At 37.8% G+C, this 25,695-nt stretch overlaps 1 protein-coding gene across 9 annotated transcripts in view; it reads right to left on the reverse strand.

The window, feature by feature from the left end:
• RIMS2 (regulating synaptic membrane exocytosis 2) overlaps positions 1-25,695 on the reverse strand; it is a gene marked incomplete at both ends in the record, with an annotated part of 434,834 nt that overhangs the window by 357,557 nt on the left and 51,582 nt on the right. For 3 of the 9 annotated variants that reach the window (XM_079533462.1, XM_079533458.1, XM_079533447.1), the window contains 2 exons: positions 19,042-19,128; positions 19,528-19,560. The exons of the other annotated variants lie outside the window; for them this stretch is intronic. In XM_079533462.1, coding sequence (XP_079389588.1) covers positions 19,042-19,128; positions 19,528-19,560 — 120 coding nt within the window. The remainder of the gene's footprint in view (positions 1-19,041; positions 19,129-19,527; positions 19,561-25,695) is intronic. 9 annotated transcript variants of the gene reach the window in all.

Below are 25,695 nucleotides of genomic sequence, written 5' to 3' on the forward strand. Positions count from 1 at the left end.
CTGTAAGTCAAAAACTAAACTGATAACATGCAGTATCAGTGATATGTTCAGTACAGTATTGGACAGCATTTAGTAAAACATTCAGAAAACAAATAGCAAATAAAATCCTAATGCGTTCACATTGGCTGCATTCACAGATTCACAGAGTTGTAGGGGTTGGAAGGGACCTCGAGAGATCACCGAGTCCAAACCCCCCTTCTAAAGCAGGTACCCTACAACAGGTCACGCAGATGGGCGTCCTGCCAGGTCTTGAATATCTCCATAGAAAGAGACTCCACAACCTCTCTGGAACACAACCTGTTCCAGTGCTCTGTCACCCTTACTGTAAAGAAGTTCTTCTGCATGTTAGTATGGAACCCCTTTGTTCAAGTTTTAGGTCATTACTTCTTATATTATTGCTACACACCACCAAGAGGAGCCTGGCCTCATCCATTTGACTCCCATCTCTCTTTAGATAATTATAAACATATATCCGCCTATAACATTGCTGCCTCAGAGGGCTTAGGAGTTCAGCCGTCATGGAACTGAGAGCAAACAGTAAAGTGAACTTCAGAGCCTGGGTCTGAACTTGGGAAACCCAACCCTAAAGCTTCTAGTGCCTGCACTCCAGCATGAAACTGTGCTAACGTGAATGGCGAAGGTCTGTGCTTGAAGTCTAAAATACCATGCTCTGCAGGTGATCTGCTTTTTAGACCACAATTCTTCTCCATAATACAAATCTTAAGCCATACTGGTTGCAAACCCAAGTACCTTCATCAAAATACAAACAGAAGGTTTCAGCAGAAAACTCCACAATGGACATCAACAACCCTTACAGACGTTTATTTGTACAGTGGACTCAAGAGCACCATTACATGCCATTGATGCGTCCTAACGCAAAATCTCCTTTCCACACAGTTTCCAAAAAATGCAAGAATGTGCTTTAATAATTACTGTAAGTCTTAGAGGAGAAGAGGATGGCACACGTTTATGCAAAAACCTAGTGATAATGGAAAGCAAGGCTGATGTTTAGTTCTTGTCATTTTCATTTCCTCTAAGAATGAGTTCCCTGAATACCACTCATATCTGCTGGAAGTTACACGAGTGCAGTTCATGAGACTTACTTGACCAGCTAACTCTGTACAGAAAACCTTGTGTCTGAGATCACTGCTTAGAGGGCTTTCAAATGTCAAAAGCAAGCCTTTTAAGAGCTGTCAAGATCAAGAAATAGTTTCTATTGTAACACTTCATGATTTATTTATCCTTCTTCTGGAAAAAAGCTCCGTCAATTCTGTTTCTCAGTTCCCCACACCTTTTCAGGAATGAGAAATTCAGTATCATCAAGGAACAAGAATCCACAGGCCTTTCACAAACCATAAGCTACTACCAAAGGCAAGTTGGAAAAGCACATTCAGTCAAATTCTATAAAATAGTAACAGACAGAGGTATTTTCTCTTGCCCTCCAGAAATAGCTCGGGGCAGCCCCGTCTAGTGACTGGCAACCCTGCCCACAGGGGGATTGGAACTAGATGATCTTTGAGGTCCTTTTCAACCCATGCCATTCTATGAGTCTATGAAATGTCCACAGAACACGCAGCATTTTCCCCTCCAAAATAAATCCTTAATACTGACAAGTTCCAAAGCCATTGCTGCCTTACAGAAGTTCACTTATATGTTTCTGAAATATCCAAAACTAAGCATGCAGGGTATTGAAGCCATATGCAAGTGTGGCAGCCACTTCTCATTTCCTGGCTACAGTTCTCTCAAAGTTTTTTTTTTTTACTGATTGTAGCATGTGCCTCATTTCCTATTCCCAGGCATGGAGCGCGGATGTGGCTGGAATCCAGGCTTTGCTTTCAGTTCTGCCAACTTCCTTCATTCAGTGATTTTTTTTTTCTGCATAGTTGCAGTGGCCATCCGGTAACAGAAAGGATGTTCTTCCCTGTACTGCATCAAACATTTAATGCCTTCTACTTTTACAGTAGTGCTAACTAATCTGCCAATAAGTACACTTACTTCTGATCTACAGATACTATTTTTATAGGTATAAGAGTGTTAGCAGAGGTTAGGAACAAGCAGCTGAATATCCGTCTTTCCATCCAAAAGATGGAAAATTTAGTGGAAACCAGGCTGAATAAGAGCCAGTGGTGCGTCTGCTCTCATTAAACTGGGAAAACTAAAATGGGTTCACTTGAGCCAAGAAATGAAGGAAAGCTACTTTTTCCCCACATAGTTGGCCCTAGTGAGGCTGTACCTGAAGTACTGTTGTCCAGACTGGGGCCCGGCAGTTCAGGATGGATGTGGACACACTGGAGAAATCTAGGAGACAGCTGGTAAAATCGTCAGGGGCTGAGAGCACCTAACCTGCAGCATGGGAGTAAAGGAGCTGAGATTGTTCATTCTGGCAAAGAGGAGTTATTGAACAGCAGCCTCGAACTAGCTAATCAACCTAATAATTACCTGAAACAAGGGGCAAATTCCTGGTAATGACAAATCCAAGATGGGACAAGAGTCACTTGTACCACACTGAGAGTTTCAGGTTGGATGTTAAAAGCAGGTTTTTCAATAGAATGGCAGTGCAATACTAGAATGGGCTGTCTTTCTATGCTTCCTAAAGACTGCTGTTAAATTAGTTAACTTCTTAAAGGTTTGAGCAGGGACCTCCAATATACTTTTAGCTCCATGTAAGGAAGATGGCAGCTAAACTTCCAGTTTATGCCTTCATAGTGGTATGTGGAGGTTATAAAGAAAAGCCACTTCTAAAAACCTATCTTCAGAAATGCAAAAGATAGCTTTCTTAATCACTTTAACTTTTGGACAAAATTAACTCTCCACTGTCTCATTAGAACTGATTTACAATGTTAACTGTCTGGTTTCCTTAAAATGAGCAATAATCAACTGCTTTCCACTGTCTGTAGGTTTAACTTCAGAGCCATCCATCTAAATTACACGTCCAAGCTTAAACTTCACCTGAAAAAAAAAAAAATCCTACTGAAAAGCATCAAGAGGATGCAAATAGAGGAACAAAAAACACAGCTGTACAGGGAAACGTTACCTTACAGTCAGCGCTGCTGTGAAGAGGACAGACCACTCTTAGAAGCAAAAAATAAGGACAAGCTGTCCCACATCACTTCTCTCTCATTTCTTATTTTCTTAGGGCTTTTGGAAATGAACACTAGTTTGAACTGTTCTATGATCTCAGATTATTTCACCTCTGTTAGAGCAAATATTCCTCTCACTGCACTCTCCCCATATATTAATAAATTAATCTTGTACGATTCTAAATATGCTTGCAGTTACAGATGAAGTCACATCACTGAATCTAGTTTATTTATTAAGAAACTAATTAAGAAATAGAAGCAAATATGAGGGGAAAACAACACCAAAAGCTCAGTCTTAATTCCAGAGTCATATCCAAGGCTCTGAGAACAAATCATCAGGCTGGTTAGACAAAAAAAAAAATCTAACTGGAATTGGAAAGATTACCTTACTTTTTTTTCTTCTGTTCATTATGTGCAGTATTGAATAAAACCACTGCCTTCGTTTATTAAATTTGTTCATTAGAAGCAGTTAGGCTGCTCTTTTACTGGCAAGGTAGCAGTGAGCAATAATATTCTATATACAACGGTTTTGCACCAGGCTGCAAGTAAACATGAAGATTAACATATGGCCAATTAGAGGCTCATCCAATTAATCTTATGATGTTTCTGGGGGTTTTAATGACAGCAAGATAAGGCTAGACAACACATGTATAATAAAAAAAAAGAAAGAAAGAAACTCCTGGCTCTACCTATCACTTCCAAGTATCTTTAAAAGAAACAGACAACTGCTTCTATCTTTTCTGTAGCAGACAGAATTAGCAGTACAAACTAACTGCAAGACTAAATAGGGAAGTGATGTTTTTGTGATTTTTTTCCATTTGTTGAAATTAATCTGTAACTGCTTTTATCAATGTATTTTCACTATCTGTGATATATAAAACGCTGTAAGATCTTAATCAAGGTTTAAACAGGCAGAGTGGAGGCTCTCTATAAAAGAGCTTATTCAAACCTCTGAGAGCCTACAGATCTACAAGGTTGTTTTCTTTTTCTTTCTAAAACAACTAGCTGAAACTTTAATTCTTTCTCCACTAAAAATTCTACATTGTTTTTCTAATGAATTTTGCCACCTAATTCTTTACCTTCTCCACCTATACTGGAAATATCACCAGGACTCCTTTCTAATGTCTGAGCAACAGCAGATAAAATAAATACTGTTACATACAATAATGGTAGTTTGTCTGCTTTTGTTCCCACCTTGTGACAAAGCTGGCCCTTCCTAGCTAATTTCAGGTATCATTCAAAGTAAGATTAACCACGCCAACTCTAGCAGGAAAAAAGGGAATCTTCCAGTGCCTAATTACAGGCAACTTTCCGTATTCATTCCACAACTGCATTTCCTCAATTAAAAATACTTTATCTCCAGTTCTATGGGCCTCATCCCTGTGTTTGCATTCCTACTATCCCAAAGGAGCAGCTTCAGTAAAGTGCTGAAACTGTAAGTACTAATCTTCAGCTAACAAAGAAGATCGGGAGCAAACAGCTGAACCTGAAGTGAAACACAGTTGCCAGGAAGGATATGTGACAGAGCACAGGAACACACACTTCAAATTGAAATTTAATTTGGAATTTGTACTGTCATTTTATTTATATTCCAGCCCAGTAGAAGAAATCTCAACTACAGAATAGATATATACAGACAACTGCAATAGTCTTTTTTTTTTTTTTAACTAGTTTATTATGAAACGAGGTGTAAGCAGTCACTCATATGTATGTGCCATACATACTCAGGTGCTTCCAACTTCATGTGATCAATTTCAAACAAATGTGATGGGGAAGAAAAACTGCCTGAAAGACATTTGGGTTACAAGTTTGGACAAACAGCCACACTGATAGAAAAGAACCTGAGGAACTGTCTGGTCTAAGGATAACTTCCTCAGATTAAGTTTTACAGAATATTAGAAAGGATAAAAGAATTCTCATTTCAGAAAGCAACCTTATAGCAGGTAATATTTGACTCTTCAGCTACACTGACAGCACAGTATCACCACACACTGCTGCTGCTAAGCACTCTGCACAAATGGTGGCGTTTTCAGGAGTTCTGCACAGCAGCAGCGGGTCTTTCAGCACTCAGTCTCCTATTGCCAATAACCAGAATCCATCCTCAGCTTCTGTGGGAGAATGCACACAGGACGGAACAACTCTGCAGCATGTTTTGCTATAAAACAATCAGAGTTTTAGTGTGATGAAGATGCATATACATTTAGAACCACGACACTGTTCACTTACATTCCAGCTAGAAACCAAACATCCCCCAAAACAGTCAGCCACTCAATTTCCCCTGAGAAAGGCTATCTAAGTTCTAGTTGTATACTACTTGTTCAGAAAGAAGAGTCAGAGCTCCCTGTAAGCAGAAGGTCAATAATGTTTTATGGCTGATTTTGTAACAGAAAAGTACTTCACAAATTAAAATTAGGATCATCTTGCAGTTACTACAATACCCCTATGATACTAGTACACTTAGGCAAAAATCGAGAGCTGTATTTGGTCATTTTCCATATTATATTGTGTCATGCACAGTTGACATAAACATACAGAAATTTTCATCCGCTACGCAAAAGTTGCTACCGAAAGTTCAGATCACTGAAGGAGTACACACAGATCTAAGAAAAAATTATTTTACAGTCTACTTTTATACTGTCATCTATGTTTTATAACTACTGTTGCATATTTCTTTCCAATTCATTTGATTAAAAAGTTTCATAATGGAAATGTTGCGTTAGCCTACAATTACTACAAATTCATGTTGGCTATTTCTGTATTTTTTTTTGATTTTTTTTGTGTTACGTTTCCAAACAAGTAACAGTTGGATCACACCTATACGAAACCTTTTCATCAATGATGTAAACCCAACTTCTACTCTAAATAAGTGCTGAATATCAGATAGCATTTTGCAGAGAGATATTATTAGATCCTTGCTTACAGAAACTACACTTTTACTTACTTTATACTGTATTTCCTTTTCAAGGTATGCAGTGTTTACCAAATGTACCTTGATAATGCTAATTCAGTCACTGACTATTAAGCACATTGCAACATTATTACATTTATAAAGGGCATCTTCAGCAGAGATAATATTTCTCACAGTCACTCAGGTTACTTTATTTGCATCATCAGTTGACTTACAAAAAGAAGCCACTAACTTCACACTGGTAGTTTCTGAAATGCCCCAAAAGCTAACTCACCATCTTGAGCTTTTTATTATTCTTACTATGACAGGCAGAATTATTTTTTTGTTAGACAATTACACATGCAGTCAAAATAAATACATGCTAAATAATAGGTCAGACTGTCTTGGCTCCGAAATGTAACACCTCCTGACATTACAGTATCATGATTAGAACGAGTTCATTCTGCATTGTTTACAACATTCATGAGCATTTTCAATTATTAAGTAGCTCCTATCTTTTTACGTCTGTGACAAGATTGTTCCCATCTTGACAATTTTCTTTTTTTAACAAACAGGAAATAAGCTTGAGCAATGCTAAGAAAGCCAGAATAAGCAAGTCTGAATTACATTTTCCATACTTCACATAACTACACCAACATGAATGATGTTGAATTATCATCACCAAACTGGCAGTAGTCATCAGTTATGGTGGATCTGGGATTTGCGTAGTTTATGAACACCGGTATTCTTACTGCAGAAGATTGCACTTCCAGTGCAACCATGCTGCAAGCAGCAGTATAGGGGGAGATCCCTTGGAACACCTTTCCCACTCTCAGGAGACTCATTTTTCATAGTGTTCATATTTTAAAAGTAACAGGAAGCAGTACCAAAACACACCACCTGGCTTTGTCATTCTAGAGTAACACTTTCTAGAAACAGAAATGGATCCTAAAACTGGCAATCAAATATGAAAATTATTTGTTTATTTTTTAGGAGCGAGCAAAGGACAGAAATTATTCATGAGTGGATGGACATGATGCGTAACAATTTTCTTAATATCAATTGTATCTACAGCAAGGTTGCCATACCTTCCCTGAACTCAAACTTGACTGAATTAAATTGTTAATATTTTTAAATGTTATAATGTTCATGTATATTTCATAATGTTAATGAGGTAAATGCAGTATTTCTCCTTTTTAGATAAAAATTATTTGATAGTAATTGAAAAGATAAGAGATTTGTACCTTGCAGATATACACATAGTATTTCATCTCATACTATACCTAATAAAAGTCTGACTTTTCCAAACAATCAAATTTGTGACAGAACAATCAGAATCAGTGACAAAGATCAAAATTCAATCCTATATTAAAACACTTAAGTGTTCTAATTAAAGCTAATTAATTCATCATTTAGCCCTCAATCCTACTGGGTAGGGATGAGGGCTGTAAGACAACATTAGATCACCAGTAAGCCTTCCAGTCATGCTCTGCTGTTCCTAACTCATCACAGCCAAAGCATGAGCTAACAGCAGGCCCAGTAAAACACTAGCATGAAAAGAATGCTGTGAACTCATAGCCAAGAACTAGCTCAGATGCAGCTCTGTGAAATTCTCTTTTCCTGTAATGCCCAAACACTCTTCTCTGCCAAAATTGTGATCTCAGCTCATTAAAGACCTTTCCTGGAGTACTTCTGTTTGGAAAAACAGTAAATAGAAGCAGATTCTACTCACATTTGTTTAATCATAATTGCACTTAAGTCAAACAGGTCCTAGTCCTGCTTTTCATCAATCAGTTTGCTTCCCATGTAATGGTTCATATGTTCACAGATTCTACTTCTTGATATTGTTGAGCAGGGCTCATAGATTACTATATCAGGTATGTGATCCTGTAAGTTGCTAAGAAATATTTCTGTTTGAATAAGATGATCTACAAACCTGAGTCAATCATTTAATCAGCTCAGATTCTCACTGCAAATTAAACTTGGCAGATTCTGACAGAAGGAATGCCTTACTTAATATTGTTGCTCTCCCTCTGCCCCTTCTCACTGAGGTATCTTCAACTGTCATGGCATTTCAACAAGCCTACTACCATAAATTAAAGATAGCATTGAATACACTTCAGAGGAAAATTATCTACAATCTCCCTTAAAGCAGAAGTTTGTCTGTTTCATCTTAAGAGACCAAGTCCAGATGTTCAAAATAAATCACCATTCTTATTTTTAGATGAGTCTTCCGTACCTAAGATTGGTCAGATTCCACTGCTATTCATAGAAATCCCAGTATCAAAACTGACAAATGTCCATTTCTTCTTTATGCTATGTAACTGATCTGTTACAATGGAAGAGATTTGCAACAATGTTTACAGCATTGGAATCTTCCTTTACAAATGGACACTCAAAAAAAACTTTGGTTACATACACACATCTTACATGGCAAAGAGGCAAAAGAGTTGGCTATGACGGAACAAGCCAATGCTTGACCAAATCACCACATAAAAAGTACAGCAGAGCAGATAAAAGTTTTGGATAATGTTAAACCATAGGATCAAAGAAAGAATCTTTATTTACTGTACACTGGTAATTAATATTGTCACAATTGAGTATGGAGTCATAAAATCAACAGCAAACCTTTAAGAGTATGGTTTCTGAGTGTATAGATAGCATAACATTTCCTTAAAACATTCAATGAAAATGCGGCGTCATCACTACGTATGATGAAACATAACTAGAAATAATTTGTTACCTCAAATACACATTTAATGTTGAAACATGACATTTTGTTATTTCAGAGGTCACACTATCCAGATTTTTGTCATACAAATGTTAATGTTTTGCAGCCTTGTGGTGAACTCTGTAGTAGAAAGAAAATGTGTCTTTTGCTCTTAGGCACATAACTAGGAAATCACAGGTCTGCAAATGTTCTGAAAGTCTTTTCATACAGCCTTTATGCATGATAAAGGAGACCTGCGATGAGAAGGCTGTGTTCCTGCTGACAGCACTCAAAATCCATTTCTTTTGAATATCCTTACACTGAATCAAGAACATCCTTTTCCTAAAACAAAACTACCCATAAGTAATCAGTGGTGGAAGCATGGAATACGCAATCGGATCTAAAGCTTCCTGAAAGATAAGAAGGATTGATATGTAGACAGGATAATCAGAATTACCATCAAGTTTTCAAATTTTGAAGTCATGGACTGTGACAGATCAGCATTCTCAATAGGGCACAGTAAAACTGGATTTTTGCTTCTGCTTTTTTTGCTCTGTGACAACCTTCACCGTCTGTTAATGTTATTCATAGATGAGACTTTGTACCCAGTAGTACTCATCCTCACCCCAGGCTTCTGATCAGCTCACCCTGGCACCATCTGTCTATGTTTGTTCTCAGTCCAAGATACTCCAGGAGCCACATCACTATGAATTTACTTCAGCTTTCTCTCCATCCAGATCATAATCAGAAAGAACATCTTTAAGAGGAGATAAGTGAATTTCCTCCTTCTGAAAAATCATTACTGTAACAATAATCAGAGAAGACCAGCCAAGAGTGTATATATAAAAGCAAACATGAATGGAGATACTGAGAAAATAGATTAACCTGTCCAAAAAGCAGAAGAGCTGCTCTTTGGTTTCTATGATATAAAGAACCATGCTCTTTTTGGAATGTTCTTGAGTATTACAGATATCTGGTCAGTCATACTAATAACCTCTAAAAGCAGAACTACAGCAAGAACTACTCATATTGCAACAGACTGTGCTTGGTGATAAGGGACAACTACCTCACCTAGAATGTCTTCCTGGGCAAACGTGGCCAAGCTCCCAATCTTACAGGCAAACATTTTAAACCAGTCTGATGCTTTCCTGTCTTAAATAAGGAAAAATTGACACTTCCTTTCTCTAGTCACACTGCCCCTCTGCACCTCTTCAATTAAGACATTATTTATATCTAATGAATTGGCCAAACACTCTCAGCTATTCTTTGTTGATAGGATAAAACAAGGCAATCATTGAAAAAACGCTTTATCCAACCTCAATGATTTTGAAACATCCAATACAATCAACTATCGCTGACTGTATCAAAATAAAAGCATATAATAGAGAATAAACTCTTCCAAAGACAAACACAATACTGATTCATAGCTATTAATTACACAGAAATGAATGGAGATGTTAGTTTAAAAGCACGTAACCGACATTCGAACTTTCTTCCGAAAAGCTCAGCAGCTGGGAGGCCTAATTGTATTTCCAGCAAGTCTAATTGTGTTTCCTGACTCTAGGGGACAGGAACTCCCCTGACACTGATGACTGACAGGACTGGTTCAGCTTCCAATCCACAAGTAAGCAAAAATACCCAGTTCTGTGAAACTTAGCGTGAAAAACATCCACTGCTTCCACTGGTAGCAGCAGCAGCTGGAAGTGCTTGATACCTCATAGAGGCAGTCAGCTCTACCTGCAATGGGGTCATTTGTAGAAGTCACTCGCACAGGTACAAAGTACTCACAGTATCTGCACTCAGCAGCAAGCATTCAGATGCAGAGCTTAAACCATACAGCTAGCCTTTGTGAAGTACTGAGAATCATTCAGTACCAAAGAAACCAGGTAGATTAGAAGGCATCCAACATTTCTAGTGTTACTGATGCTAACTTAAAGCATTTTAAAACCTACTTCCTGGTTCTGAAATTGATTATTGGTTCAGGAAGAAGTTTTAGAATTTTCATTCAAGTTTTTGTGGGCAGTTTCATCATTACAATGTTATAATTGATCCAGTCAAGACCACTAAATCTCTCCTACCTCCTAAATATTTATTCAAAATCGTTCATTATGTGCTTTTCAGATCATACAATCAACCACACATAATACAAAGACTGAATAGCGATTATTTGCTTTACAAACAAGATGTATTTTTGGTGCCAAGCGAAATATTTATAATTCTTAACATCGCAAATAAGCATTCGTTATAACTTCCCTTCAGAGAGCCTTTGTAATGACACCAATCAATAGTGATTTAAGAAGTCTGATATAATTGGCAGTTTTGAAACTTCAGTAAAGACAGATTATAAAACTTAGTCCTGCAACTTCCCAAACTAGTAGTTGTCTTCCCACTAGTATAATTAATTTATGACACACTGATTGTTTCAGAAAAAAAATGTTATTTCAACTTCTTAAGAACCGTTTTTAAAATTCTGAGTTCAAGTTCTTGGTCAGTCTTCCTAATTCACCCTAACGTTTAAAACGTCTCCTAGTTATTTCCAGAAACTTTCCAATCCTCATTCACACGTGCAACAAAAGAAATGAAATTATCTTTTGTTCATCCTTCCTTACTATTCGTTTATACAGAAAGAAACAGATGCTGCTCTGGGAGAAAGCTATTGCTCTGTGAAACTCAGCTGTTACCACATCTATGTTAGCCCAGCACTTACTCATCTGTGACGTTCAATTTCCTGAGGTTTTATTCCACTTTAGTAAATTTTTTCCAGGTGAAATGAAAAAGGATCAGAAAGGGTCAGGTGGGGGAATATACTGAGGAGAGGTACTGAAGGGCTGTTTTAATTTATTGCCTGAATGCAAAGGTGTAGAGAACCACCCCAATAGAAAGTAGCTCTATAATACCAGGTGACCCGATTTACAGTTTGGACATAACAGGGAGATTGGGCAAGCAGTTTTCATATGCAAACAGAGAAGCTGTAGTGCCAAATTAACCATGCCATAGAAGTATTTCCCAAGTGGTGAAGGTGGACAACCATACATGTAATATGTTTAGCATTGCATCTCCTGTCTTGTGTGTTTCATCAGCAAACGCTTTACATTGACAGAGCTACTATGGAAGCAACATGACTCACACAAGCATCTTTCTGGGGAAGAGTGAAGACATCCTATACTTATCAGATCCACTGAAGTTGCTAACTAGTTCTAACGCCCTCTGATTTCGTGATGCCGATGGCTGAGTTTACTGTTTTTTTCCCAGAAACTTCAACCAAAAAGAACAAAAACTAAAACTTTTTTGACAAAAATTTTTACTTAGATAAGACAACACCATAGTGTGTTGGGCATTTGTGTTCACTAATATCTACAGAAATTTAAAGTGCTTAGAACATCACCAAACTGAACACCTCACTACAACAAATACTGTATGTTCACACTCTTCCAAAACAGAGAAAAACAAACCTCTTGGAAAAACTTGGATTAATGGATTAATTGCCTTCGAAAGTCACCAGCACCACTGACTGATGATAAAAGCGAGACCCATTAGAATTACAGAAAGACACAAGTCTCGCATATTTATTTTTTCAGGCAGACCAGTCACATGACATGATGTATTTTTATGCATTCAAATGATTATTTCCAGTTTTAAATGCCTATGAGCATTAGGAAAAGTAAGGTTCCACTTTCACCTGGCAAGACAAAAACATTTTACTCTGGCTTTGGGATAACTTCAGATAAAAACAGATGTCTTAGAACTAACAATATTGCAAGTATAATAATGTTCACCCACTTCTACTCATAACATATAGTTTGCCCTGTCAATTTTAAGATGAAAGACTTTAAATTATTAAAAATTATGCACAGTCAATAGAGTGCAGCAGCTGAGCTACAATCCTTTCTAGAAGGTTTGACCTTCATAAAACAAGATAATATAAACTGAACTTGCTGTATGACCTTCACTATTAGTTTTTCACAGAAGAAAATACACAATTCTTCTTCTAAAAAAAGAAATGAAAATATCCATTATGGCTACATTTCATGCCAAAACGAGCAGCTAGCCTCTAAACCTTGCAAGAATCACTTTTGCTGCTGTCACGAAGGCAGGTGCCACTGGATTCTGAGGTCAGTGATCCAGCTGCATGCTTAACGTGCTTTCCTCTCATTACAGCAAGAGTATCACTTCTGTCTTGTTTAAGTTAAGCTTAAGCCAGCATTTTCTAAATCTATTTGCTTATCTCATTCAGACAACCTGTCATCCCTCCAGGGGTACTGTCATTTCTTTTGGAAAGCAGCTCAGAGCAGGATGTTGTCAGCATATTAGTGGCACCACAGCCTGTGGCATCCAAGAATTCTGAAAATTTTCAGTAACTACAACAGAGAGAAAATCCTCTCACACAAAGCTATGAGGAGCTGCTCTACTTATGTTAAAAAATACTGCAGTCTGCATTGTCTAGGTAGCAATGGGCTTATTTATATTATTTTGGGGTAAATATAAGGAAACACTCTGGCTTTGTTCAGTCATACTAGTTTTAGAATACAAAATACACAGAGATTTTAGTATACTAAATCGTTCACATAGCTTCATTTCAGGACTACGTTATTTGTATGTACAATATTTTCCTTTCTTGCTATTTGTCCTTTCTTTTTAATTTGATTTAAATACATACACTGGGAATACGTAGCACTTCAAGGGTTTTTTTTGTTTGTTTTGGTTTGTTGTTTTTTTTTTTTCCTTGCCCATAATGCTAACTGATGGCCAGCTAAGTACTTTTGGTTGCATTCTTCCCATTCTACAGGCAATACTATTTCTCTTTTTAACCCCAGATCCTGAGGGAATTCCACATAGTGCCATACTACCTGACTTCTCCTCAAAGATAACTTTCTTCTTTATTTCAGAAATAGATGTTTTCTTAAGCAATAGGTCCCTCACATTATCCCTATTTGTGACTACTAATAAGATTTTTTTAATTTATCAAAATGTGAAATCTAGTATTTTTCAACTATCGCATTCTTTGGGTTTACATGCAGAATTACATTCCATGTAAATGTTAAGACTAAAATAGATCCACTGGATTCAAGTTAAATCTAGAAATATTTTTTTTGTAATCACTGCATCTATCTGCCTCTGGTGTCTGCCTTCTGATACATCAATGTTACAGCTGGAAAGATTAGCATGGTGGAAAGGTGATGCAAGAGTGAAACGGCAAAAGAGACAAACAGGGAAAGAATGCTCACCCGTCTCTGAGGATCTGCACTCACAGGGAAAGCCTCCATGTGGGAGAAACCCAAATAAATGGGGACTAACAGAGGTGCAGTCAGGTTCCACTCCTTCCAGTCACGTAGTTGAATTGCCTTCACCTGTGCTGCCAGGGCTGACCCGCTCCTCTCCCCAGGTGATCAATCAGTGCTTCAGGCCATGACTCAACAGTTACCAACAATTACCACATGACTATATTCATGACTATTATCACTACCAATGAGAACAACCAGCACAAACAAGCCTTTTTCATTTTTATTATGAGGAAAAATAACTGAAAAGTATCCCCGGGCATCTTTACAAGTCAGTCAAATATGATTTCACAGAATCACAGAATTGTAGGGGTTGGAAGGGACCTCCAGAGATCATCGAGTCCAACCCCCCTGCCAAAGCAGGTTCCCTACAGCAGGTCGCACAGGTCGGCATCCAGGCAGGTCTTGAACATCTCCAGAGAAGGAGACTCCACCACCTCCCTGGGCAGCCTGTTCCAGTGCTCCGTCACCATCATTGTAAGCTGCAGCTTATGTCCGTTTCCCCTTGTCCTGTCTCCACTCACCACTGAAAACAGTCTGGCCTCACCACTATGGCCCCACACCTCAGGTATTTATAAACCTGGATTAGATCTCCTCTCAATCATCTTTTCTCAAGGCTAAATAGCCCCAGTTCACTCAGCCTTTCTTCATAGGAGAGATGCTCCAGGCCCTTCACCGTCTTTGTGGCCCTCCGCTGGACTCTTTCCAAGAGATCTCTGTCTTTTTTGTACTGGGGAGCCCAGAACTGGACGCAGTACTCCAGATGAGGCCTCACCAGGGCAGAGTAGAGGGGGAGGATCACCTCCCTCGACCTGCTGGCCACGCTCTTTTTAATGCACCCCAGGATGCCATTGGCCCTCTTGGCCACAAGGGCACACTGCTGGCTCATGGCCAACCTGTCGTCCACCAGGACACCCAGGTCCCTCTCTGCAGAGCTCCTCTCCAGCAGCTCATCCCCCAGCCTGTATTGGTGCATGCAATTATTCCTCCCTAGGTCTAAGACTCTACACTTGCTTTTGTTGAACCTCATCTGGTTTCCTACTGCCCAGTAAGATTTCATGCTGCAAGTGGTAAATGTTAACATTCTCATAATAGCAGTGGTCATGATCAATTGTAAGAATCGCAGAACAGAAGTTTTTGAGATACCTCGTATTGACTTTGTTTAGAGATATAAACAGATTTATAGTTACGGAGGTATTTTGAGGATTTATAGTATTCAACTTTGAGATAGCTACAATCTCCATTTCATTTTTAAATACCACAAAGTATACTTTTATTTTCAGCTCATTTATTCTCAGTTTTCTTTCCATCTTCCTGTCTGAGAAAATAAACACAGTAGAGTGCTAGACTTTTCATGACTCTAACTTCACAAGTGTACTGGCTGTAGAGATATATTTTTCTCTTTAAGAAAATATTCCTTCAAGTGAAGTGTGCTATTTTCAGCAGGTCCTATTAGTAAACATATTGAGCAGGAAGTACACAGACTGCAAATAAACCCACTGACTATACACGGTGCAAATGTTATTAAACCATTATTTATGTGGGCTTGCTATCACACTTGGGGTAGATAATATGATGAGATTCAAAGCTACCAAGTGGTTGGCAGTCATATTGTTTACATAGTAAATTTAGAATGCAAAAAGAATGATCCGTTGATGTACATTCAGTATTTGAGAGATGCCAATTTATTTTAACTAAAATTTATTACAGATTCTTATAAGTGGAGCAATCTTTTCAGAGATTGTTTTAACTCAGACACTGACTGAAATATCCACTGGTATTTACAGCATCAAGTACAAAGAAGAATATTTCTCTTCTTATGAAAGGCATTATGTTCTTCAGATCATCCTTATTATCTTGTCTGCTTTTTAACATTCTATTACGTATTTTTGAGAGAGCCACTCACACCATTTGAGATACAAGATCTCCAAATGTCACTCCCGTCTTCAAGAAGGGCACAAAGCAGGTCACAGAGAAATGACAGGCTGGTCATTATCACCTCACACCTGGGAAAGGTGAGGGAACAAAACCACTTCTGGGCAAATGAAGGACAAAATGGTGATCAGGAGTTGTCAGCACGGTTTCACCAAGAAGAACTCATACCTGATCAACCTAATAAACTTCCAAGAAGTAACAGATGGCTTAATGGATGAAGGGAGCACTTTGGAGAGTAAGACTTTCCACACCGTCACCCTTGAGATCCTCACAGAGAAGATAATGAACTATGGGCTGTATTTACAGCCAATAATGGGGATTGACATAAAACTGGAAGGAATGATGGATGCACCAGAGGGCTGCTGTCCAGAAGGACCTCAACAGGCTGGAGAAATGGGCTGAATGGAACCTCATGAATTTCAATAAGCAGAAGAGCAAAGCCCTTCACCAAGTGAGGAACCTAGGCACCATCACATGCCAGGGTTTGTCCAGCTGGAAGGCATTTTGGAGAAAAGGACCTGAGGCTTCTGCTGGACAGCAAGTTGAACATGAACCAGCAAAAAGTTACCTTGCATCCAAGAATGTCAGTGATACCCTGGGCTGCATTAGAGAAAGTATCACCAGTAAGTTAAGGGAGATGATCTTTTCCCACCACTCAACCCTGGTGAGGCCATACCTGGAATGCTAGGTCCAGTTCTGGTCTTGTCAGTAGACTAGAAGAGAGATGTGGACGTACTGGACAGAGTCCAGTATGGGACCATGAAAATGACCAAGGGACTGGGTCATATCTCTATGAGCAGATACTGAAAGAGCTGGGACTGGAAAAGAGAAGGCTCAGAGGAGATCTTATCAATCTGTATAAGTACCTGAGGTGAAGGTGCTATGAGGATAAAGGCCAGTGGTGCTGAGTGTCAGAACATGGGGCAATGGGCACCAACTGGAACACAGGGGCTCCCTCTGAGTACCAGGCAGCACTGCTGTGCTGTGCGGTGCCAGAGCACTGGTTGCCTGGAGGCTGTGGGGTCTCTTCCTTGGGAATGTTCAGAAGCTGCCTGGCCATGGGCCTGGGCCCCCTGCTCTGGGTGTTCCTGCTGGATCAGAGGAGGTTGAACAAGATGACCTCTAGAGGGACTTTTCAACCTCAACCATTCTGTGACACAACTCCATGACACTATGATACAGATTTCCTATCCAAAGGACGTCCAACTATTTGTACCTCTGAACTATTTTGAAAACAAAAACAAAATTTTTAACAGGTTACCTTACATTCTCAACCAACAGTGTGATTCCTTCTCTACCTTCTCACACATCTTGTATTTCCTAGATTAACTTTAAATAAGTTTTTCATCAATGGAGTTGGACAGCCAGACATAGCTAAAAATCCATTACAGACTCAGATGGTGGCAGTGATTTCAAGTGGAAAATGCCCAGACACCTATGGGTAGTGGTAAAATGTCTTCAAGCATATACTTATTTCTACGTCCACTGCACAAACTATCCCTACCAAAACTACATTTTAAATATTATGTTTGAATGGCATGACACCCAACTGAATGGCACTATAACACCGTAACTGAAGCTTCCTTTTGGGGATAGTTTTGGAATATAACCTTGCTATTAAATAGAACACTTCTTACAGCTTTGAGGTATCTGTAAAATCAATGAATATGCAACTTAGTTAATTCCCTAGTTATTAAATTAAAAAAACTGAAGAAAGTTGGTTGCCAAGGAACGAGCGTTCAAAAAATACTTCCACTACAACAGCAACTGTAATAGTAACAGCATTCATAACTACTTTTTGGCAACTACAGCTCAACTGTTTACAATGAATATAGTCTTTTCAGTTTCTTCAAAGCCATATGCTTCATATGCACAACAGTGGTAACCAGAACAAACTTTGGCTACGTTGAGGAAACTGGAAACACAAAGAAGGTATTAAGGCGCTGTGAATAAAATGCAATATTATGAGTACCTAACCATAATCAGGGGGGAAAAAAAACTCCACTATTAGTAATATATACAATTTAATACAAACGTCAGCACAAAAAATTGAAACCAGAGTTCAAAAAATACATTGCCTAACAGAACATCAGTTTTAAGGCCTATTTCTTTGTTTAATTTTGTCAAAATTTCTGTATATTTTCAAAATATAATTAACAGATTTCATGGTCTGTAACTCCATTTAAGTAAAATATTTAAAAATAAACTAAAATTGATTCTGAATGGAATTTAAACAATAACAACAAATACGCATGTTTAAACCACTTACACGTGGGTTCAAAAGCAAACATTCTTATGTGAACTTATAAGACATTTCTAAAAAAATACAGCAAATTAAACATTTAAGTTCAAATAATATCAGGTCACATTTGAAATACCAGAAAATTTGAACAGTCTTTGTTCTTGACATGTCTCCTTACGAAAAGAATACTTACAGCTTTATACTTTAAGTTCTACCCTAAGACTGAATGACCTAGCTTTGCCAGTTTCTGTTAAATCGTAACATTTTCAGGTAGCAAAAAATGTAAAATTTTTCATATGGCTCACGTGGTGGCTTAGCACTGTAAAAGGTCCATGAGTGAAATATTGGCCCCATCAAAGTCAAAACTTCCCTGAGCTTTGACAGAATCAAAATTTCACCTCATATCTGCTAAAGTTTTGAAGCTTTACAGATACTTTAGAAGCATGAAAAAAAATGAAATGACACCTTCCTGGTCTTTTAAAAGCTCTTCACACATATTATGTAGATTTGTATAGCATTCTATGCATGATCAATATCACAAATTCCATGCATTTGCATAGACGTGCTATATATAATACTGCATGTCTCACCATTCAAGCTCGGCATGCACAGAAAACACATCTCTTTACTAAGAGTTCCATGTGTGGAGTATTTGAACAAATAGGAAAATGGAGCAGTAGTGGTTCCTCAGATTGGATTCTAATGTAATCACTTAAGTTACTGGTAAAAAGGGTCACGCTTGATTTTCAGTTTTCCCTTTACCAACAAGGGGTTGGAAAGCAAATAGTGTCAGCTTGTAAAATGCCCTCAGTAGGATGTTCTAAATGGGCAATTATTATAAACATACTCTCCAGTATGTTTTAAAGCTATACAGACATTACTTAGTCTACAGAGAGCAGCTTACTTACGTCTGGGGCTCCTTTTCATTTTGCTGTTTTTGCTGTGGTTGTAGAACGTTATTTACCAGCTCAGTGATCCCACTAAAGGGAAACCACCTGTTTAAATAAGCAAATAATGTGACTGAATAACCAATATAACCACACTAGTTCAAATGTTTTCTTATCCAATAATAATAGAAATAGACAGGCGGAAAAGCTAGAGCCAATGGGAATGCTATAGCTGCAATACTAAATCAGCCACTACAGGTGGAAGGGAAGTAAAGTTTAACAGTTAACCAGTTCACAAGCAGGCAGCAAGAACCTACATCCAACTAAGATGTGGATGAAGTAAGAAGCTGCAGGCAGCTCTCTTACAAGCCAGTCAGGAAGCAGAAGGCAAACTAACTGCAGCCTTTCAGGTATTAGTGTAAGCTAATACCATCAAAGGTGCCAAAAGCAGAACATGGCAAAGGTAGAAAAGTCAAGCCTACTGCACTTTTAAGATATTTTACTTACTGTGTCAGCTGTGGTTTTTGCTCTTCTTTGACCCTAAAAAGATAAGTTTGCACAACTGAGTGCAAAATGTCGTAAAACAACTACCCTGACGTTTTATAATCTCTATCAGATTAGTAGTAAAAGATCCTTACTTAAAGAGGAATTCCCTTAAAATCTGTTGTATTAAGTTGCATTCTGTGCTTATTTCCATTTAGGATTAAAATTCGGAAAACTAAATATTTTAGTTACAAATATAAGATAGACATAAAATATAGATACAGATCTATAAGATAGATCTATCTTATATATGTATAAAATAGATATAAAATAGATACAGGAAATCAGTGTGATTTCCTATAACTGCCTTCTAATTCTTCGAACAGAATACCACGTTAGAAAACTTTCAGTGACACATTCAGCTATAAACGCAAAGGAAAGTGTCTTGATTTTGTTAATTACAATCTATTTTCTAGATTTTTACTTTACAACCAAATTCTCTATCATAATTTAAGATGAATTTAAAACATATAAAGTCATTTTAAATGCTGCAGCATTCAAAAGTCTTCACTCTGTTTCTTAAATTACAATTAGAAGGGAGCATAACTCTAAAACTAAGGAGGGAAAACTAAGGAACTCTATTCTAAGGAACTAAGGAACTGAGTGAAGTTTTCTATGACTCACTAAAAGAAACAAGTAATACATTCAGTATATCTGTAGAGTACTGATCAGAATTTCTCCATCATCCTTAGGAAATTATCCTTCCTGAAATACATGCTTTAGTTTGAGTGAATAAGCAAAGGAGATTCCTTCCCAGCAAACCCCAGAACAGAGACATACACTTACAAGAATACTTACATCCTCTAAATGCAGGTATCTGTCTTAAATACCAAGTTGGGATTTAGCTTTCTTTTACCTTCAATAAAAATGAACAGGATCCTGAATAAGCGTTCTGAATGTCCCTCTGGAGAATACTCCCTTACTTCGCCAAAAGTGACTTCAGGCTCATAACTTAAGTAGATGTTTAACTTTGGACAGAAGATTAAAGCTCACAAAAACAGCTCTGCATCCCCCCTCCTTATGATGCATCACAGTGACTGCCGCTAAAAACAGCAGCTAGACAAGCACTCAATAAGAAAAGTGGACACAGACACACTGAAAACCTTAAAACAGAATTTACCAGAGAAAAAGAAAACTGAACATGTAGCACACAGTGAAAAGTCTTCTAGCATAGTGTGCCTTTGCAGCAGTTTAGAAAATCGTATTAAAAAAAAAAAGTTCCGATACAAAACCAAAAAATACTGATACACTCGAAAGTTAAGAAATATGAAAATAAAAATTCTTCATGCCATTGCAATTCCGCTTGATCACGCATCTTAATTGTAACTGCTTTAATCTTTAACCATGAGATTCCATACTAGTTTTTCCACCCAATATATTCAAGGGGCAGGGAGGAAATCAAAGTGCATCGGTACCATCTGCAGCAGGCAGCACTTTGGAGCCTCCAACCTCAACAGTCTGAAAGCTCTATGGTGAACGGTGACAAGGAAATGGTCCATCAGAACTCAAGCCACTTGCCCACAGCTAGACAGTGTCAGCTCCGTAACAGCTGGACAGGGAAAACTGAACCCACAGTTGCTCCATGGTTCCTTACATTCCTCTCACTACACAGCTCCCAAACATATTAACAGGACGGACACCTCAACTATTATCACATTGTGATTTTTTTCTGCGTTACAAAACAGCTGAGATACAAATGTTTCATTTATTAAGTTTATAACCCATATCTTTCCTTTGGACTAGGGACCACGGTCATTTTTTGTCACATCCATCCAAAACTGAAACCAAAATAGAATGAGATTTAATTCTGCAATAATGCACGCTAATTCTGAGTGTTCCATCTGAAATCTTTGGTGGTGTTTTTTTTTTTTTCAAGAGGATTTAACATCTTTACATAATTGTATATATTCACTGACTTCAACTGCAGCTGCAAATCCTTCGTATTTCTGAAAATCATACAGATTTTTAGTTTAGAACCATTAAATAAAAAACGTTGGCCATTAGCAGACACCCTGAAAACCTGCATGTAAATGGCTTTCCCCCCATTTTATAGGAACACTGTGTTCTAACACAGGATGTAATTTGATTATGCAATTCAAAACATATCTCCTATGAAATACTCTTTTCTCCTTTTACAATTCTGTGTCTCATCCACTATACTCTTTCCAACACTGCAGTTATGTGAGGACAAGAGCCTCCATTATTATATAACTGTGACGCAGTCCTTGAGTGCTATCCATATATCCTTCAGTCCCTGCATTAGGCAATGCTCTTCCTTGACTTTCCAACAATGGAGCAGAAGCTATAATTTGAAATGAAACTATGAAAAAAAAAAACTATTGAAAAACCAGGTTCTACCATATGAAGTTAAGCTAATACTGCCCTCATAGCTCAACAGGCCTGGGGCCTTTAGGTGCACAGCACAGACACTCATCATTCAAGATCAGGGGAATTAGGGGTAGAAGCTTAGTAACTGACAGAAATATTAACATGTTAGATGAAATACATGGAATACAGTTTAGCACAACTGTGGTTGTCTTTTTCTAGACAAAAGAGTCCTGAAAAGACTCCAGATTCTTAAGTACTGTCTACATACTGCACATACAGTTGTACTTCAATTACAAGAAGTGCCTTGGTTTTATGAGATAGAGTACTCCCATATTTCCCACATATAAACTGCTTTTTCCCTTCCTTTCAAAAATCATTAACTATCAATTCTTTGCAAGAATTGGACTGACACATCAGTATAGATATACATTCATTTACTTAACAGACCAAACGAAAAAAAACCCAAACATTGTAACTGCACACTGATTCTTTCACACTATTTGTCTATATTTTGCCTTCCCCCGTATCCGCCTTCTAGAAACTCCACCAAGAACAATGCCAGTCAGTTAGAAATACTAGAAAATACTAGAAATACTAGAAAAACTAGAAGTAATTTCCAATAAGTACCTGTTTAGAAAGACCACCAGCAGGCTGCAGATAATGTGTCTAATCAACAGTGGCTGGGACAATATATTCCAACAGTGCAAAATATTAAGTCATTCTCTATCTATTCTCATTCTTGATGATTTTTTTCTCAACAGGAATTCACTCAACACTGTGCTGAAAGAATCTGAAGCCTTCATCAGTTAACATTCTATTTTGCACAGATTGTAATCCCATATATTGCATAATTTGCTTCACTTTAAAATAAGACAGTTTTTTTCTACTTGTCAACAATAGAGAATATTAGCACTTCACACTCAGTTGACTACAACCTCTGTCCTTCGAAATGTTCATAGCATCATTCCTGCAGCAATCCTCTGCAAGCCTGCACAGTGCAAGTGCCAGACCCCTTTGATCCTTTCCAGACAGTAGCATCATTAGGTTGGAACCTGAGTAACACTGAACACTTTTTTTAGTGTCAGATTCTCCCTGGGTACTAAAAATTTCTTCAAAGGTTATGGCTAGTCTCACTGGAACAAAGAATGAATAAGAGGACAGAACAGAAAAGCGAGGGAAAAGAAAAGCAGAAGCAGGAGAGAACATAGTGAAGGAAGTGAATATATTAACACATTTTTTCTCAACTATATGAAGTCCTAAAAATTTTCTATTCTTCAACCTACAGGAAAAAAGTGCTTCTGTAAAATCTACTGTGCCAAAATCATACAATATTCTTCCCAAATGATGTATTGGTAACAGGCAAAGTAACAAGCAGTTTGCCAACACACCTCTTCTCCACTTTTAGATGCATCAGAATTAGGGTGTCTAGATTCACAATAATGATTCATAAAATACACTCTACACCTTCTAGATGTCTGAAATTAAACAGGTATTTAATTTCCTCCAGTGAAGTCTGGGGATATCCAAACTTCAGAATGAGCCATTCTTGCCAGGAATATAATCTCAATAACACAATATTGCAGTCAAGATTCACAGCTTTGCCATCCATGGACCTACAAGCACAAGGTCGCACCGGTAGGAACAGTCTGAGCGTACCCAATGTCTCCTAGAAGTACTGAGCAGAGCACAAAGCACAGAACACTCCACACCACTTTCATTTGCAGTGTTACAGGCTGGGAGCTGCATTCCTTTGCTCAGCAGTGGGACAGCAGCTTTCTGCGCTCCCCTCAGCCATAGGAACTCAGAGCACAGCCCTCTCCTTGCAGCCATCTCAGCAAGGCTAGGAGAGGCCATTGTAGGACACTAGGCTTTTCTGGCACTTTTGATGAAGCTGAGAGAAGTGGAAATATGAATGCATTGACTGGAATTCAGATTTCCCTTATCAAGCATTGAAAAAAAAAAAAGTGTTTATTATTAAAATTAATGATATAATTGAATTTGTCAGTAGCACTTTAATGAAGTCGTTGATGCTTTTACAACAGCTATTTTCATTAACTGCATTGCTTATTAAATTCCAGCAAATGGGACACAACTATGAAATGTTCGGTTTTGGGAACACAGAGCCTAATGGCCCAAAACTCAAAGCAGAATATACATAGTCTCAAAGAGAAAGCCACGTTACACTTAACTTGATTAAGAATTAAGATGAGATTAAATATTAACTCACAGACCTATCTCGTTTCCCCAAAGCAAATTGTACAGGAACAATGAGAGATAGTCTCCATTCTATAAAAAGAATCTTCACATCTTGTTTCCTTTACAGATACAATACTGACACTGACCTCCCGCTGTGTTAATAGAAAAGGAAAGAATTGTTGAGCGAAGACTGTGGAAATAATTTTGTCTTAAAAATAGATTTCTAGTTTTATACATCAAAAAAGCTATAAAAGCAACCATCTTTCAAATAAACACAACAGCAGGAATGCCAACTACTACACCCACACAAGTTGCAAAGTGAATTCAACTTAATAATGCCCTCTGAGTTTGTATTTTCTTCTTTGCATTCCAGATCCCACTGTTGTGAACAACAGTATAAAGCCAGAAGCTCTCTCAAGGTTCAAGATGCCAACACATTGGCTTCAGATGAAGACACTGTTCTCTCTGCACAAAATTCTCTCCAATTATTAACAGATTTCAACTACTCCAAAAGGACTGGCTAATTAGAAAATCAACACAGTGAATGCAAAGACAGTGAAAAGCAAAGATTAAAGACAAAACTATAAAATCAGATTATGGATTTTATGTTGGGCACTGCTATTTCTTGCTCAGCTGTCCAAAAAATGGATACACTGCTAATTGAAAGGACTGCTGTAAAACTATAAGAAAGAATTTTTAAACTTTTCACGAATTAAAATGTAATGACTAAATGAATATTTTCCAACAATCTTCAAAAAAGTATAGAATTACCCAACATGAACTGGGCTGAAAACTACATGAGAAGGTGGTAAGGAAAGCACAAGCAAGTGATTTCACATTCTTCAGCCCTTTTTAAAAATTCTGATCAATGGATGTAGTACCTGCATCAGGAATCTCTATATTCCCATTCTCATAATACATGAACATCACAATTTTTTTGAAGTATTTGCCATCGCTAATATTTTTGTTATGTAGAAAAAGAAATCATCCCCAACATACTTTGGAAAATGACAAAAATTAAAAAGATAAATAAAATAAAATTTAAACAACATTTTGTTGCTCTTCTACTTTCCTTTTCCCCCACCTCCTGCTTTCTCCCACTGAAAACAGCATTCAGTGCATGCCTGCACAGTTAGACCACTAAAGGGATGCAAGTTCCAGGAGTAACTAGGGACTGTGCTGAAAAAGAGAGAGTTTATCTGCTTCATGCATGCTCAGAGGCTTCCACCATACTATCACAGACTGCAAGGTCTATTAATACATTTTCCTAAAATTGTTACTGTGGACTCTCTCCAAATCTTCAGAGTAGTATCCCAGTGATATTTCCTTGACAAGCTGGAAACAAAAGATTACTGTGCAGTGATTACCAGCTCACAACTTAAGTCTGAAGTAAAGATGCATGATACACAATTTATGACTTTTCTCACATCAGCTCTTAGTAAACACAGCCACAGATATGTAAAATAAGCAACTCTCTTGAAAGAGGACACCTCTACAGCTGAAGTTACACGACGTTAAGTACGTTTAACTCCAAGAACAGCTAGGAAGGTTGAATACAATGCCACACTTATTTGTCTAAGTCGAAATTGGAAATATTTACATCTTAAC

The sequence above is a fragment of the Tetrao urogallus genome (assembly GCF_951394365.1).
Source record: "Tetrao urogallus genome assembly, chromosome: 3".
In the NCBI taxonomy this organism is placed as follows: Eukaryota; Metazoa; Chordata; class Aves; order Galliformes; family Phasianidae; genus Tetrao; species Tetrao urogallus.